This window comes from Elephas maximus, chromosome 3 (genome assembly GCF_024166365.1).
Source record: "Elephas maximus indicus isolate mEleMax1 chromosome 3, mEleMax1 primary haplotype, whole genome shotgun sequence".
NCBI lineage: Eukaryota > Metazoa > Chordata > Mammalia > Proboscidea > Elephantidae > Elephas > Elephas maximus.
This window is the reverse complement of record NC_064821.1, coordinates 182,207,427-182,222,753: the sequence shown is the minus strand read 5'-3', so window position 1 is coordinate 182,222,753 and position 15,327 is coordinate 182,207,427. Positions and strand designations below refer to the sequence as shown.

Below are 15,327 nucleotides of genomic sequence, written 5' to 3'. Positions count from 1 at the left end.
TATTCTTAGTGTCCACACTAGTTTGATAGCTCATCATGGTCAAGAATTATATCCTATACTTGCTCTTGTCCTTATCCTATGAGCAGGGCCCTGTCCTGGGTATCTTGTAGGCAGTGAATAAATATTTCACTGTAAACATTATCTGAGTCTAATGTTTACAGACAAAAAAGTCTTTTTATCTTTCTATTAGAAAAAAGTGTATATGTGAAAAAATAGCCCAGCATAGTACCTTGCTCATGGGTGGTACTTCATAATAAAACTTTATAGTACTGAATTTAATGTCAAGAAGCCAAAGTATGGAAAGCGAAAAAGTCAATGTAACCAAGCATTGTTGGTTGAACATTGTAAGCCTCGTGCAGGCGGACATCCTGCTTGCCTTCATATTTATACTCCCAGCACCTATTGTATAGTGCCTGTACGTGGTTGCCTTTAGGAAATATTTCTGGAATGAATGACAGAATGGATGCAGGAAGAGTGAAAAGAACTCTGGGATGAGAGGCAGGACGCCTGCTGGGTTTTAGCCCTAGATTCCATATTTACTTGTTATACTGATATTTAATATCTTTGTGCTTCAGTTGTTCTGGTATATGAACAAAAACTGCTATTTCTCAGAACCTAGAGCTTGATCAAGGAAACCCTGGTGGTGTAGTAGTTATGTGCTATGGCTGCTAACCAAGAGGTCAGCAGTTTGAGTCTGCCAGGCGCTCCTTGGAAACTCTATGGGGGCAGTTCTACTCTGCCCTATAAGGTTGCTATGAGTTGGAATCAACTTGACAGCAGTGGGTATAGTGGGTAGAGCTTGATCAAGTTTTTGACTATTTTTGGGAAAGGAGGAAGCCAATGCATATTTTTTAAAAAATTGACAAAAATTTAAAGTCTTGTGACTTTTATTTCTCTGGAGAGAGGAAAATAGATAAGAAATCATAAAAACTCTTTGAAGAAATCACGATTCAAGGTAGTAACCAATACTTCATTAAAAACAATTTCTAGCTGTGTTATACTTTTATCCTACATAATGGAGATTTTTTTTAATGGAGATTAGGTTTGATGTAAGGAAAATGTTCTGATGTGAAAGTTATTTAAAAAAAATGAAATAGATGGCCTCAGGAAATGACACTTGAATACTTCTAATTATTTAATTATTTGCTTCGTTCTTACAAAGGCAGGGACCGTGTCTGTTTTATTTGTCACTGTATCCCCAGGTCCTAGCACAGTACCTGGCAGGCAGTAGGTGCTCCATCAATACCTCCTGACTGAGGAAATGATGAAATCCTGGCTGAGTTAAACAGAGGTTAGAATGACCAGCTGATACAGTATTGAAACAGTAGTGGGTTAGGTGGTTGATGATGCTTGATTCTATGATTGTTTATTCCTTATTGCCTTTGATCCTATAATTCCTTATTCTAATAATTGACTGATAATATGATCAGTCATACCACTGACTCAAAGGTTATACTCAGAAATTGTTAACTGTAGGTTCCTCTCAGCCTGGGCTGTGGCCAAGGACGAGGAACATGGAGACCTTTGACAGGAGATGTTTTACAGGTGCTCGTCATGGAACCGGCATTGCCATAATAACATTCATGGATGACAGTCCTTCCTGAAGGCGCCAGGGGTTGAACTCCATTGTTTGGCAAGATGGCTCTGATTTTTATATTTTTCTTAGACGTGTTCCTTTATTTTAATAACACTGTCTATTAAAAAAGGTTTCTGAGTTAGAGTTATCTTTTAACTCCACATCATGTAAAAAGCATTACTGAGTTTAAAAATCTTGCTTTGTATTTGAAATGAGTGCAGTTTCTAGGCAGGGTTTGCGTTCCATGTATTTATAGGTGCATTTGCTGTACTTTGTGTTTCTCATTCTGTTTCCTCTCTTACAGCTGGTCTTGGAAGAACAGGGACACTGATTGCTTGTTATGTAATGAAGCACTACAGGTTTACACATGCTGAAATCATTGCTTGGATCAGAATATGCCGGCCAGGCTCCATTATAGGACCCCAGCAGCACTTCCTGGAAGAGTAAGTATATCGTATCCATTATCACATTACATCCTTTTCCTGGTCCTTTCTACCTGTTGTTCCTTGGCGTGGACCGTGTCAACCTGTGGTTACAAAATGGCTGCATTGTTAGAAGTCTGTGCCTGTAATGGAATAATGTTGATTTGACAGCTAATGCATTCTAACTTCGTACCTTTTATACCTCTTAAATCAGGTGAGAGCATGAAGAAAATCACAGAGCCATCTCTGCCTACCTTTTTTCTGTCATTTTCTATGTCTGATCTGGCTACAGTGCAATTTTCTTATGTCAGCCCACTTGGCACTTTTCATTCTTTTCTTTTATTTGCGTGTCTAAAAGTAGGAAAAAAAAAAAAAAAAACCCCCAAAACCCCACAACTCAGGTCAGCCAGTGATGTCAGTAGGATTGCTGCTGTCCTGACAGCTAACTGAACTGGTAATATAGTTGCAACTTGTGAACATACCTCAAGAAGCTACCAAGGAGGACAAGAGTAGAAAACTGGGTTAAAAAAAAAAAAAAAAATTTTTTTTTTTTCTCCTGCCACTAGCTAGCTTTATGACCATTATTTAGAAGAATACTTACAAATTCGTTCATTCATTTATTCACTTACTTGTTTATTAACTGTATGTCAGACCACACCATTTACCAGGTACCCTAGCAGATGCAGCCCATAAGGTGGAGAGATTTAAGCTGTACAACCCTTTCCAGTCTACCTGGTTTCCCCTTAAAATGTTAGAAATGAGCATCAGTCTACTTACAAATAAAATGAGGACGTGAAATTAGCACTAGCTGATCTTGATTCAGCTCTAAATTCAGTGAATTAGGGGTATTTTGTATTGATATTTATTTATTTATTTTTTTAAATGCCAGAATGTCTCTATTTTGAATGGTATCCTTTTCTATATAATTACATCCTTTTCAATTTAAATCATCTTAGAGAAACAAAAAGATAATGAATTTCATGGAAAGGTGCATCTCAGCATCTGAAATATTTAAGAGCATTTGAACTTGCTAAGGAATTACTTATTTTAGTTGCTAATCCCAAAGGGAATAAATGATATGAAAACAAGTGCCAAATAATGGGCAGTGTAATACCTTAGTTTAGAAGAATGAGGCAGAAGTGTAAGGGATAAATAAGGAAAACAAACAAACAAAAAAACACACCCAATAAAGGGATCATTAAGACAGAAATTCCTAAGTTTCTGGCCTATGACGCACAAATAAAATAATTCCCTTATTTTGGAGCTTTATTCTTTAGCGGACCCTAATCCAGTGTTTTCCTCTGTTTTACATTATGGGTGCCAGTAGCTCGGAACTTTGTGCTGTATGTCTGCCCAGGTGCTGTTTTACTTACTTATTGCTTAATAAAAAAAACCCCAACTTATTGCTTACTAACCTCAAATAGATGGCCTTCAAACCAAACCAAACCCACGGCTGTCAAGTCGATTCTGACTCATAGTGACTCTATAGGACAGAATAGAACTGCACCATAGGGTTTCCAAGGAGTGGCTGGTGGATTCGAACTGCTGACCTTTTGTTTAGCAGCTGAGCTCTTAACCACTGCGCCACCAGGCCTTAGGGTTAAAAAAATAAAAAGTACCCTTAAGTTCGATTCTTTAAGCCACTTAGGCAATCTCTTAGTATCATTATTTTGAAGCATACTCATTCAATATCTATTTATTGAAAACTCACCTTGCCCCGGGCATTCTGCTAGGTGCAGCTGGCAGGGTGAGGAGGGAGGCGTAGCTCTGAGAACACTGCTGTTCAGGTTCACCGAGTTTTCCCAGGGTATCAGGTAACACAGACCTTCCCACTTCATACCTGCACCCTCCGGCCTCCCTCCGGTGCCTCTTTGCTCTGCAAGATCTCCGAATAATAGCGGAAGAAATTAGGGTTATGGAGCAAAGGCACTCTAGGTGGAAGAAAATTTCTTTCTTTTTTTTTTTTTTTTTCCATTTATAGATTTTTTTTTTAAGCTATAAAATTTAGCGTATTTCTGTAGGTTTGAGTCAGGACCACAGTTTTTCAAGTATTTTTGTCTGAAAACGGAGGTACAGGAAAGACTTGTATAACTAAAATATTAAGGTAAAAGTCATGACTAATGCTGAAGTTAGAACCTTTCTGAAAGCAAGTTCTTTGAGTTAGGCACTGTACAATTTTATATTTTGCAGTGTTTCTTTTACCGCCTTGCTCATGGCTTTCCCAGGTTTTATCAGAATGTCTGCTTCAGGGCAGTGGTCTACGGCTGTTTTGCTTTATGCCTGTAAATGGTGCAAAAAAAAAAAAAAAAGAAAACAAGCTACCAAACCCATTGCTGTTCGGTTGATTCCGACTCATAGCGACCCTGTAGGACAGAGAAGAACTGTCCCCATAGGTTTCCAAGGAGCAGTTGGTGAATTCTAACTGCTCACCTTTTGGTTAGGAGCCATAGCTCTTAACCACTATGCCACCGGGGTTACCAAGTGGCATCAAAGGTAGTATTTTGCTTTACCTGACTGTGTACACTACATTTATTCTCATCTCTTACCCTCCTGTCCTCAGTTTTCCCTTTGAAGTCTGTGTCCTGACATACCTGGTGGCAGAAAACATTGCTTAGTGCGTTGGTAACATTCATTCACTCAACAGATATTTGTTAGGTGTGTAAGGCAGTCCTTGAGTTACCAGTGAGATCAGTCTTTAAGTCAAATTTGTAGATAAGTCACAACAGGTTACATACGGTTCTTATTTAGCGTTGGTTAGTCAAATATTCCGACTCGACGGCACTGGGTTGGTGGGTTTTTAGTCAAATGTTTGCCTAAGTATATATTATATGTTTTACTTTTCTGTACATTATTAAAAGGAGCCCTGGTGGCACAGTGTTTGAAGCGATTGAATGCTAACTGAAAGGTTGGTGTTTGTAAACCACCAGTGGCTCTGCAGGAGAAAGATGTGGCAGTCTGCTTTCGTAGAGCTTAGCAGCCTCGGAACCCCTGTGGGGTCGCTATGAGTGGAAATCGACTCGATGGCAGTGGGTTTGGGTGGACATATAAAAGGGAGCCCTGGTAGCACAGTGGTTAAGTGCTTAGCTGCTAACCGAAAAGTCGACAGTTTGAACTCAACAGCCGCTGTGCAGGAGAAAGATGTGGCAATCTGCTTTCATAAAGATTTACTGCCTTGGGAACTCTATGGGGCAGTTTTACTCTGTCTTGTAAGGTTGCTGTGGTTCGGAACTAACTTGACAGCAATGGGTTTTTTGGTTATGCATATAAAACACTGAAGAAACACTTCTAAACCACGCAATGTTCCCCCCCGCTTTGGTAAATTATTCATTAGTTGAAACTTTGTTTTGATTACAATTGAGTTCAGCCTCTAATTGACCAAAGGCATGTACAGAAAAAATATCTGTGCCAGTACTGAAAACAAGTAACATATCATTTTTTTTTTTTTTTTTTACAAATCTGTGCTAGTTATAAAAGAGAATATTGAAGACTGTAAAATTAGATGACAAGTAAAATTAGAAGCAGAGAGCCTTTCAGGTTTCCCTCTCCACAAATGTCCCAATATTAGAGAGGGGAGAAAAAGGGAGGCACAAGAGAGGCAGATACCATTTCACTAGGGATACTCTTATTCCAGTTTCTAAAGATCAGAGAAATTTTTTTTTATTGTAATTTAGATGAAGGTTTATAGAACAAACTAGCTTCTCATTAAATAGTACACATATTGTTTTATGACACTGGTTACCAACACTCTCCCTTCTCAACCTTGGGTTCCCTGTGTACCAGCTTTCCTGTCCCCTCCTGCCTTCTAGTCCTTGCCCCTGGGCTGGTGTGCCCCTTTGGTCTTGTTTAGTTTTATGGGCCTGTCTAATTTTTGGCTGAAGGGTGAACCTCAGGAGTGACTTCATTACTGTGCTAAAAAGGGTGTCTGGGGGCCATATTCTCGGGGTTTCTATAGTCCCTGTCAGGCCAGTAAGTCTGATCTTTTTTTGTGAGTTAGAATTTTGCTCTACATTTTTCTCCAGCTCCGTCAGGGACCCTCTATTGTGATCCCTGTCAGAGCAATCAGTGGTAGTACTGGGCACCATCTAGTTGTACTGGACTCAGTCTGGTGGAGGAGGTGGTAGTTGTGGTCCATTAGTCCTTTGGACTAATCTTTCCCTTGTGTCTTCAGTTTTCTTCATTCTTCCTTACTTCCAAAGGGGTGAGACCAGTGGAGTATCTTAGATGGCTGCTTGCAAGCTTTTAAGACCCCAGACACTACTCACCAAACTAGAATATAGAACATGTTACGTCAGTTGAGCTAGATGTTCCCCGAGATCATGGTCCTCACAACCCTCAGCCCAGAAATTTGGTCCCTCAGGCAGTTTAGATGTTTCTGTGGAGCTTCCATGACCTCGCATTGTACAAGTTGCAGACCACACAATGTTTCCATGAGCGTCACAAAGTACTGCGTGTGTTTGTTATTATGAACCATTGTATTTAACTCAAATTTTTAATATAATAGGCTTTATGGCAGTTCATTCATAAGTACAAGTTCTCTGTAAGTCGGACATTTGTAACCTGGGAACTGCCTGTACTGTGTGTTAGGCAGTGTTCTAGGTCCTGGGGGTATATCAGTGAACACAACAGCCAAGATCCTTACTCCAGCGGTGCTTGTATTTCTAGTGTAAGGAGCACAGGTAATAGACTAGTATGTAAGGTGATAAACACGATGATTTCAGATGATGCTATGAGTGCTGTGAAGATATGATAGAGACTAGTGTGAGAGGGTGATTGTTGGAGATGTGGGAGGCCCTATGGACTGAGTGGTCAAGGAAGGCTTCCCCAAAGAGCATGGAGACCCAGAGGGCAAGAAGGAACCAGTTCTATCAAAACCTGAATTGTGTCCCAAGTAGGGGGAAGGAGGGCACACACAGGTCCTGAGATAGTGATAAGTTTACCATTTTTGCAGCCCAGAAAGAAGGCTAGTGTGGATAGAATATAATGAGCTGAGAATGGATGATTTGAAAGGTAGACTCAGGGAATTTTCACAAAGTGAGCACACCCATGTAACTTACCCAACCACCCGGCCGCAAGATCAAGAGGTATAACATTACCAGCACCCAGAAGATCCCCCTGTGTCCCCTCGCATTCACTACCCAGTTCTTCCCCCAAGTACATTATTCATTATACTGACTTCTAACACCATAGATAAATTTTGTCTGTTTTTGAACTTTATATAAATGGAACCATACAGCATGTACGTCTGGCTTCTTTCACTCAACGTTATCCTTATTGTTATGTATAGCAATAGTTTATTTTCATGGCTGTATAAATTCCATTTTTCAATATATGGCATTTTAGTTCTGTTGATGCATATTGTTTTCAGTTTTTGACTATTTTCTTGTCTTTTGGTACACCTAGGAGCACAACAATTTGGTTTCTGTACATTTGTGTTTAGCAGATATTACTAAACAATTTTCCAAAGTAGGTATACCAGTTTACATTCCCACCCGCAGTGGTTGGGAGTTCCAGTTTCTTTGAACTCTTACTAACACTTGGTGTTGTCAGTGTTTTAAATTCAAGTCATTACATTTTGTTTGTACTGGTAATTTTCTTTGTAGTTTTAGATTGCGTTTTCCTCATGACTAATAAGATTGAATTTCTTTCCATATATTGATAGGCCATTTATTTTCTTTGTCAGTCTCGCTGGAGGTTTGTCAATTTTATTGATTTTTTTTTAAAGAACCAGCTCTTTGTTTCATTGATTTTGTACCCCTTTCATTGATATCTGCTGTTATATTTATTGTTTCCTTTTACTTGCTTTGAGTTTATTTTGCTCTTCTCTTTCTAGGTTTTTGAGATGGGAGCTCAGATTATTGGTTTGAGACATCTTTTTTTTTTTCTAATGTATGCATTTAGTGCTATAGATTTCTATCTCAGCACAACTTTGGCTGTGCCCCACAAATTTTGATATGTTATGTTTTCACTCATTTCAATGTATGTGTTCCCCCTCCCCCGCCCTGAGACTTCTTCTTTGACCCATGGATTATTCTGAAGTGTGTTGTTTTGTTTCTAAGTGTTTGGATATTTTTCTGTTATTGATTCTTAGGTTACATTGTGGTGAGGGGAGACGCTTTGTATGAGAGTGATTTTTGATTGAAACATTTTCCTATGATGTATGAAACTACTGATCTTGTTTAAACCCTCTGTTTTTATTTATTTATTTTTCCTACTCACACTGCTATGGCAGGGGAAGTGGGGGTGCCTTGTCACTTCAGGTTGGCAGTTTGAACCCACTCAGTGGCACCTCGGAGAACAGGCCTGGTAATCTGTTTCTGAAAGGTCACCACCTTGAAAACCCTGTGGAGTACTTTCTACTCTGCACACATGGGGTCACTAGAGGTTGGAATCAATTAGATGGCAACAACAACACTCTGTCTCTATTCTGATCCTTTGACTAGGGAGAGCAGACTTTTTTTTTTTTTTTTTTGTCTGTACCTTCTACATCTCCAAGTCCAGGATATACGAGGCAAAACAAAACACAGGGAACTCATCACCATGTTGTCATTCAGGTCCCTACCCAGTCTGCCTTCTCTCTACCTTTCCGAGTTTTCTTATGTTTGTTTTATATATAGTATACAGGATTTTTAGTTGTACTTAGTGGGAGGAATAGGGAAAAGTATGTCTATTTTTCTTCCCAGAAGCAGAAGTATTATATGTTAAGATAATCAGTCTGACTGTTATGTTTAGCATAAAACCTGCTGTGGTATGCTGAATAGTGACCCCCAAACTTGTCCACGTCATAATCTTTAGTACCTGTGAATTTTACCTAATATGGCAAAAATGACTTTGCATGGTGGTTACTAGGGGAAGGTGGAGGGGAGGGGATTTAATTGCTTAGTGATGGGAAAATTTGGAGGTGGATAATGATAATGGTTGAACAACATGATAAACATACGTAATGGCACTGAATTGAACATGTGAAGAATGTTGAAATGGCAAGCTATTTGTTATGTATTTACCACAATTAAAAAAAAAAAACAACTTGAAGATGTGATTTAGGATCTTGGAATGGGGAGATTATTCTGGATTATTCAGGTAGACTCAGTGTAAACACAACTATTTATATGAGGGACACAGGAGGAATCAGTTAGAGGAGAGGGTCAAGTGAAGCAGAAATTGGAGTGATGTGTTTTGAAGATGTAGGGAGGAACCAAAAACAAGGGAATAGGTGGCCACTGGAAGCTGAAAAAGATAAGGAAACAAATTCTCCCCTCAGAGCCTCCAGGAGGAACCAGACCTGCTTACACTTTGACTTTACCTAAGTGAAACCGATTTCAAACTTCTGACTTATAAGACTGTAAGAAAGTAAGATTTTGCTGTTTTCAGCAACTAAGTTTGTGGTAATTTCTTACAGCCACCAAAGGAAGCTTAATGTATCTGTCTTGCGTAGGTAGTATATACAGTAAGATATTTAGATTGTAATGATGAGAAACTGTAGTGGCACAGTGGTTAAGAGCTGCTAACCAAAAGGTCAGCAGTTCAAATCCACTAGCCACTCCTTGGAAACCCTGGGAGGGGTAGTTCTACTCTGTCCTTCAGGGTCGCTCTGAGTTGTAATCGACGCGACAGCAACGGTACGACGAACATGAGTATGTCTGAACTTCTCTTATTCATCACGTTTTTAATTTGGAATGTTTGAAGAAGGGGAGTCATGCGATCCAAGATTTATATTTAAGAAAGATTGAGCTGCAACGATGTGTAAATGAATCAGATGGAGGGAGATTTGAGCCAGAAAAGCTAAAAAGGAGATGACTGTCATCTGTCTCAGGGGGATGGGAACTTGTCAAAGGGGCCAGAAATTGGACTGAAAAGTTACAGATGAGTACCAGGGACATTGCAACGAAATAAATATCAAGCTTTGAAGATTGCTGATTGACTAGATACGATAGATGAAGATGGTGACGTCAATGATGATGCAAAAGCATGAATAAGTAAGATGTTCATTAAGACAGAAATAGGAGGGTAAAAAAAGTTTTCTGATAGGTTCTCATTTGTCAAAAATGACTGAACAAGTTAAAGGGATTGTATTCTTTCAAGGACAAAAAAGCCAATCAGTGCTTTTCAGATAATGTTAATTCCAAATCTGTGACTTTAGGGAAGCTGGTTTGTCACATCTTGTAACCCTTGAAGACCAAAATATGTCCAGATGTTTTGTTTGATTTCTGTGTCATAAAGAAACATTTCTCTATGTTGCTGGCAGTGAGAGGGATGTTTACTAACATCTTTGTGAGTTGTTGATGAATTTATATATTGGCATATTCAGACTTTTTTGCTATAGTCTAAAATTTTATATTTAAATTTTTTGTAGAATATAAATTAAGTTCTCTGTTTACAAAACAATGAATAAGTGCTTTTCTTCTGCTTAAAGCTGATGGTTTCAAGCTAAAAATAACTATTCTGAATCTAAAATGTGCTTTCTAGCAAACATCCTCAAGGCTCTTGAAACAATGCACAAACAAATGGCTTGTGTTATTGAAGCAACTCTAAACCCTTCCTTCTCAGAGGCAGGATGTAGAAGTATAAAGGTGGAGTTAGGCTGTCTTGTGATTTGGTTAATTTGTCGAATATTCACCATGTAGCACTATGCTGGCCTTTGGCTCATGATCCATTAAAAAACTTCCATTCATTAGAAAGGGATCATGGAGGGACTGTTACCAGGTTCCACAGGGACTTTCAATTCACAGAGATCTTTTACTTGTGTGGATATGTTGGTATTGTTTTTTGCTATGTTGTTATTTTTTTTTAGTTTTTATTGTGCTTTAAGTTAAAGTTTACAAATGAAGTCAGGCTGTCATACAAAAATTTATATACACCTTGCTATGTACTCCAAGTTGTTACCCCCTAATGAGACAGCATACTCGTTCTCTCCACCCTGTATTCCTGTGTCCATTCAGTCAGCTTCTGTCCCCTTCTGCCTTCTCATCTCCCCTCCAGACAGGGGCTGACCACATAGTCTCATGTGTCTACTTGAGCCAAGAAGCTCACTCCTCACCAGTATCATTTTCTATCTTACAGTCCAGTCCAATCCCTGTCCGAAGAGTTAGCTTTAGGAATGGTTCCAGGCTTGGGCTAACAGAAGGTCTGGGGACCATGACCTCCAGGGTCCTTCTATTTTCAGTCAGACCATTAAGTCTGGTCTTTTTATGAGAATTTGAGGTCTGCATCCTACTGCTCTCCTGCTCCATCAGGGATTATCTGTTGTGTTCCCTGTCAGGGCAGTCATGGGTTGTAGCCGGGCACCATCTAGTTCTTCTGGTCTCAGGCTTATGTAGTCTCTGGTTTATGTGGCCCTTTCTTTACATTTCCACCAGCAGTGTATTAGTGTTCTAGTCTCTCCACAGCCTCTCCAACATTTATTATTTTGTGTTTTTCGGATTAATGCCAGCCTGTCGGAGTGAGATGGAATCTCATTGTAGTTTTGATTTGCATTTCTCTAATGGCTAATGAGCATGAGCATTTCCTCATGTATCTGTTAGCTACCTGAATGTCTTCTTTAGTGAAGTGCCTGTTCATATCCTTTGCCCATTTTTAGATTGGGTTATTTGTCTTTTTGTAGTTCAGTTTTTGTAGTATCATGTAGATTTTAGAGATCAGACGCTGATCAGAAACGTCATAGCTAAATTTTTTTTTTAGTCTGTAGCTAATCTTTTTACTCTTTTGGTGAAGTCTTTGGATGAGCATAGGTCTTTGATTTTTAGGAGCTCCCAGTTATCTAGTTTTTTTCTGCATTCTTTATAATGTTTCGTGTACTGTTTATGCCATGTATCAGGGCTCCTAACGTTGTCCCTGTTTTTTCTTCCATGATCTTAATCATTTTAGATTTTATATTTAGGTCTTTGATCCATTTTGAGCTTGTTTTTGTGCATGGAGTGAGGTATGGGTCTTGTTTCATTTTTTTGCAGATGGATATCCAGTTATGACAGCACCGTTTGTTAAAAAGACTGTCTTTTCCCCATTTAACTGTTTTAGGACCTTTGTCAAATATCAACTGCTCATATGTGGATGGATTTATGTCTGGATTCTCAGTTCTGTTCCACTGGTCTATGTATCTGTTGTCGTACCAGTACCAGGCTATTTTGACTATTGTGGTGGTATAATAGGTTCTAAAATCAGGTAGAGTGAGGCCTCCCACTTTGTTCTTTTTCAATAATGCTTTACTTATCTGGGGCCTCTTTCCCTTCCATGTGAAGTTGGTGATGTTTCTCAATCTCACTGAAAAATGTTGTTGGAATTTGGATCAGAATTGCGTTTTATCTGTAAATTGCTTTTGGTAGAATAGACGTTTTTACAATGTTGAGTCTTCCTATCCATGAGCAAGGTATGTTTTTCTACTTTGTAGGTCTTTTTTGGTTTCTTGCAGTAGTGTCTTATAGTTTTCTTTGTATAGGCTTTTTACGACTCTGGTAAGATTTATTCCTAAGTATTTTATCTTCTTGGGGGCTACTGTAAATGGTATTGATTTGGTGATTTCCTCTTCGACATTCTCTTTGTTGGTGTAGAGGAATCCAACTGATTTTTGTATGTTTATCTTGTATCCAGATGCTCTGGTCACTCTTCTATCAGTGTCAGTACTTTTCTTAAGGATTCTTTATGTTTTTCTGTGTATAAGATCATGTCATCTGCAAATAGAGATACTTTTACTTCTCCCTTACCAATCTGGGTGCCCTTTATTTCTTTATCTAGCCTAATTGGCTCTGGCTAGGACCTCCAGCACAATGTTGTATAAGAGTGGTGATAAAGGGCATCCTTGTCTGGTTCCTGTTCTCAGGGGGAATGCTTTCAGACTCTCTCCACTTGGGACAGTGCTGGCTGTTGGCTTTGAATAAATGCCCTTTATTACGTTGAGGAATTTTCCTTCTATTCCTATTTTGCTCAGAGTTTTTATCATGAATGGGTGTTGGACTTTGTTAAATGCCTTTTCTGCATCAATTGATAAAATCATGTGATTCTTTTTATTTATATGATGGATTACATTAATTGTTTTTCTAATGTTGAACCATCCCTGCATACCTGGTATGAATCCCACTTGGTCATGGTGAATTAGTTTTTTGATATGTTGTTAAATTCTATTGGCTAGAATTTTTTTTGGATTTTTGCATCTATGTTCATGAGGGATATAGGTCTGTAACTTTCGTTTTTTGTGGTGTCTTTACCTGGTTTTCATATCAGGGATATGCTGGCTTCACAGAACGAGTTTGGGAGTATTCCATTCTTTTCTATGCTCTGAAATACCTTTAGTAGTAGTGGTGTTAACTCTTCTCTGAAAGTTTAGTAGAACTCTCCAGTGAAGCCGTTATGTTGTTATTTTTATTTTAAAATTTCCTCGTGAAAAAAGAGAATGCACATAAAACCTAAACTGGACCTTGCTGAGGGCTCTGTATTTGCAAAGCAGAGCTTCCATTTTGAATGTAGTTATCCCTAAGGGAAGAATAATTTTTGTGGTTAAGCTCTTTTGCATACTTACATCCATAAATTAGAAATTCCTCCAATCTGCTTTATTATCATAGATATATTCATCAACTTCAAGTTGGATATTTTTTAGCGTTCTGACTTAGCTGTGAGGTTTCAGTTGTCTGCAGTGCTTCTCAAACATCAAAGTGCATACAGATCATTTGGAGATCTTATTAAATGCAGTTTCTGATATAGTAGGTCTTGGGTAGTACCTGAGATTCTGCTTTTGGAGCAAGGTCCCAGGTAATACTGATGGTCCTGATCCATGAACTATACCGAATAACAAGGACCTTTGGCTCATTCTTAATCTATATATAAAATAAAAAATTTATATCAATTTTTGCCACATCCAATTTGGTACTTACAGCACTAAGTTTTACAGTTAGATTGAGTTATATCAGAAGTTCATAGTTTAACTAACCATTGCTTTTTATTTCCGGAAATTACCAAAAATAAGATGAAGAAAACCTATTCAGAAACTGTAAAAATGCTTGAAAAAAGTCTAACAATCCTTTGAGTTTCTAGTTGTGATTTATCCTTATCATTTCCTTTTGTTATCTTTTTTAGATACCTGTGGTGCGTCAAAGAATGTGGTTTAATTTTTTTTCTTTCGATAATCAATTTCAAGCATTTAAAATTTTGTCATTCCTGAAATATAAAAAACAGAACTTAAAAATAACAGTAGAAGAGATCATGCTTTATTTATTAGACTAGCAGTATATTGGATAGGTTTGGGTTTATACTGTTTACTGAAAGTCGCAGTTTTATATAATACTCATTTATGGAAGCTTCCAGTTTTTCCCCAATTATTTATTATTGCATCATTTAACCCCTTTATTGACTGTCAATTGGCATTGAAACTAAGCAAAAATAAAATCCTAATACAGATTCAAGTATTAAGGGTAAATTAGATGTATATCAGAATTTTTGGCAGTGGCAGCCTGAGAAATTAGTCTACTTTAAAATACGAATGCCAGAAGGATTGAGAGCTTTCCCATTAAGATTAGGAACAAGACAGATATACCCGCTCTCACAATTACTATTCAACATCATTTTGGAAGTCCTAGACAGAGCAATTAGGCTAGGGGGAAAAAGGTATCCAAATCAGGAAGGAGGAGGTAAAACTATCCTTTCTTCCAGATGGCATGATCCTATACATAGAAAACCCCAAAGAATGCACAAGAAAGCTATTAGAACTAATAAATGAATTCAGTAAATTGGTAGGGTACAAGGTCAACACACAAAAACCATTCAGGCAGATGGAAAGGAAATTAAGGAAATATTGCCATTAATAATAGCATCTAAAAGAATAAAGTACTTGGGAATAAATTTAATAAGGAAAGTGAAAGACCTGTACATAGAAAACTATAAAGCATTATTAAAAGAAAGTAGACTTAAATAAATGGAAGGACATTCTGTGTTTGTGGATTGGAGACTTAATATAGCTGCGCTGGTGGTACAGTGTTTAAGAGCTCCAAAAGGTCGGCTCTTTGGATCTACCATCTGCTCCTTGGAAACCCTTTGGGGCAGTCCTACTGTGTCCTATAGGGTCGCTATGAGTTGGAATCAACTTGTTGGCAAAGGGTTTTTTTTTTTTTTTTTTTTTAAATAAATGGAAGGACATTCTGTGTTCGTGGATTGGATTAAAAGGCTTAATATGATTAAGATGTCTGTAGTGCCCAAAGCAATCTATAAATTCTATGCAGTCCCCATCAAAATTCCAACATCCTTCTTTGCAGAAATGGAAAAGCTATTCCTCAAATTTGTAGGGAAGAGGAAGGGACCCTGAAAGCTAGAGTAATCTTGAAGAAGAAGAATAAAGTAGGAGGACTCACA

General features: G+C 38.2%; 1 protein-coding gene across 4 annotated transcripts in view; it reads left to right on the top strand.

Annotated features, from left to right (window-relative positions):
• CDC14A (cell division cycle 14A) overlaps positions 1-15,327 on the top strand; it is a 187,008-nt gene that overhangs the window by 127,492 nt on the left and 44,189 nt on the right. For all 4 annotated transcript variants that reach the window (XM_049880249.1, XM_049880250.1, XM_049880248.1 and 1 more), the window contains one exon: positions 1,881-2,019. In XM_049880249.1, the coding sequence (XP_049736206.1) occupies positions 1,881-2,019 (139 nt within the window). The remainder of the gene's footprint in view (positions 1-1,880; positions 2,020-15,327) is intronic.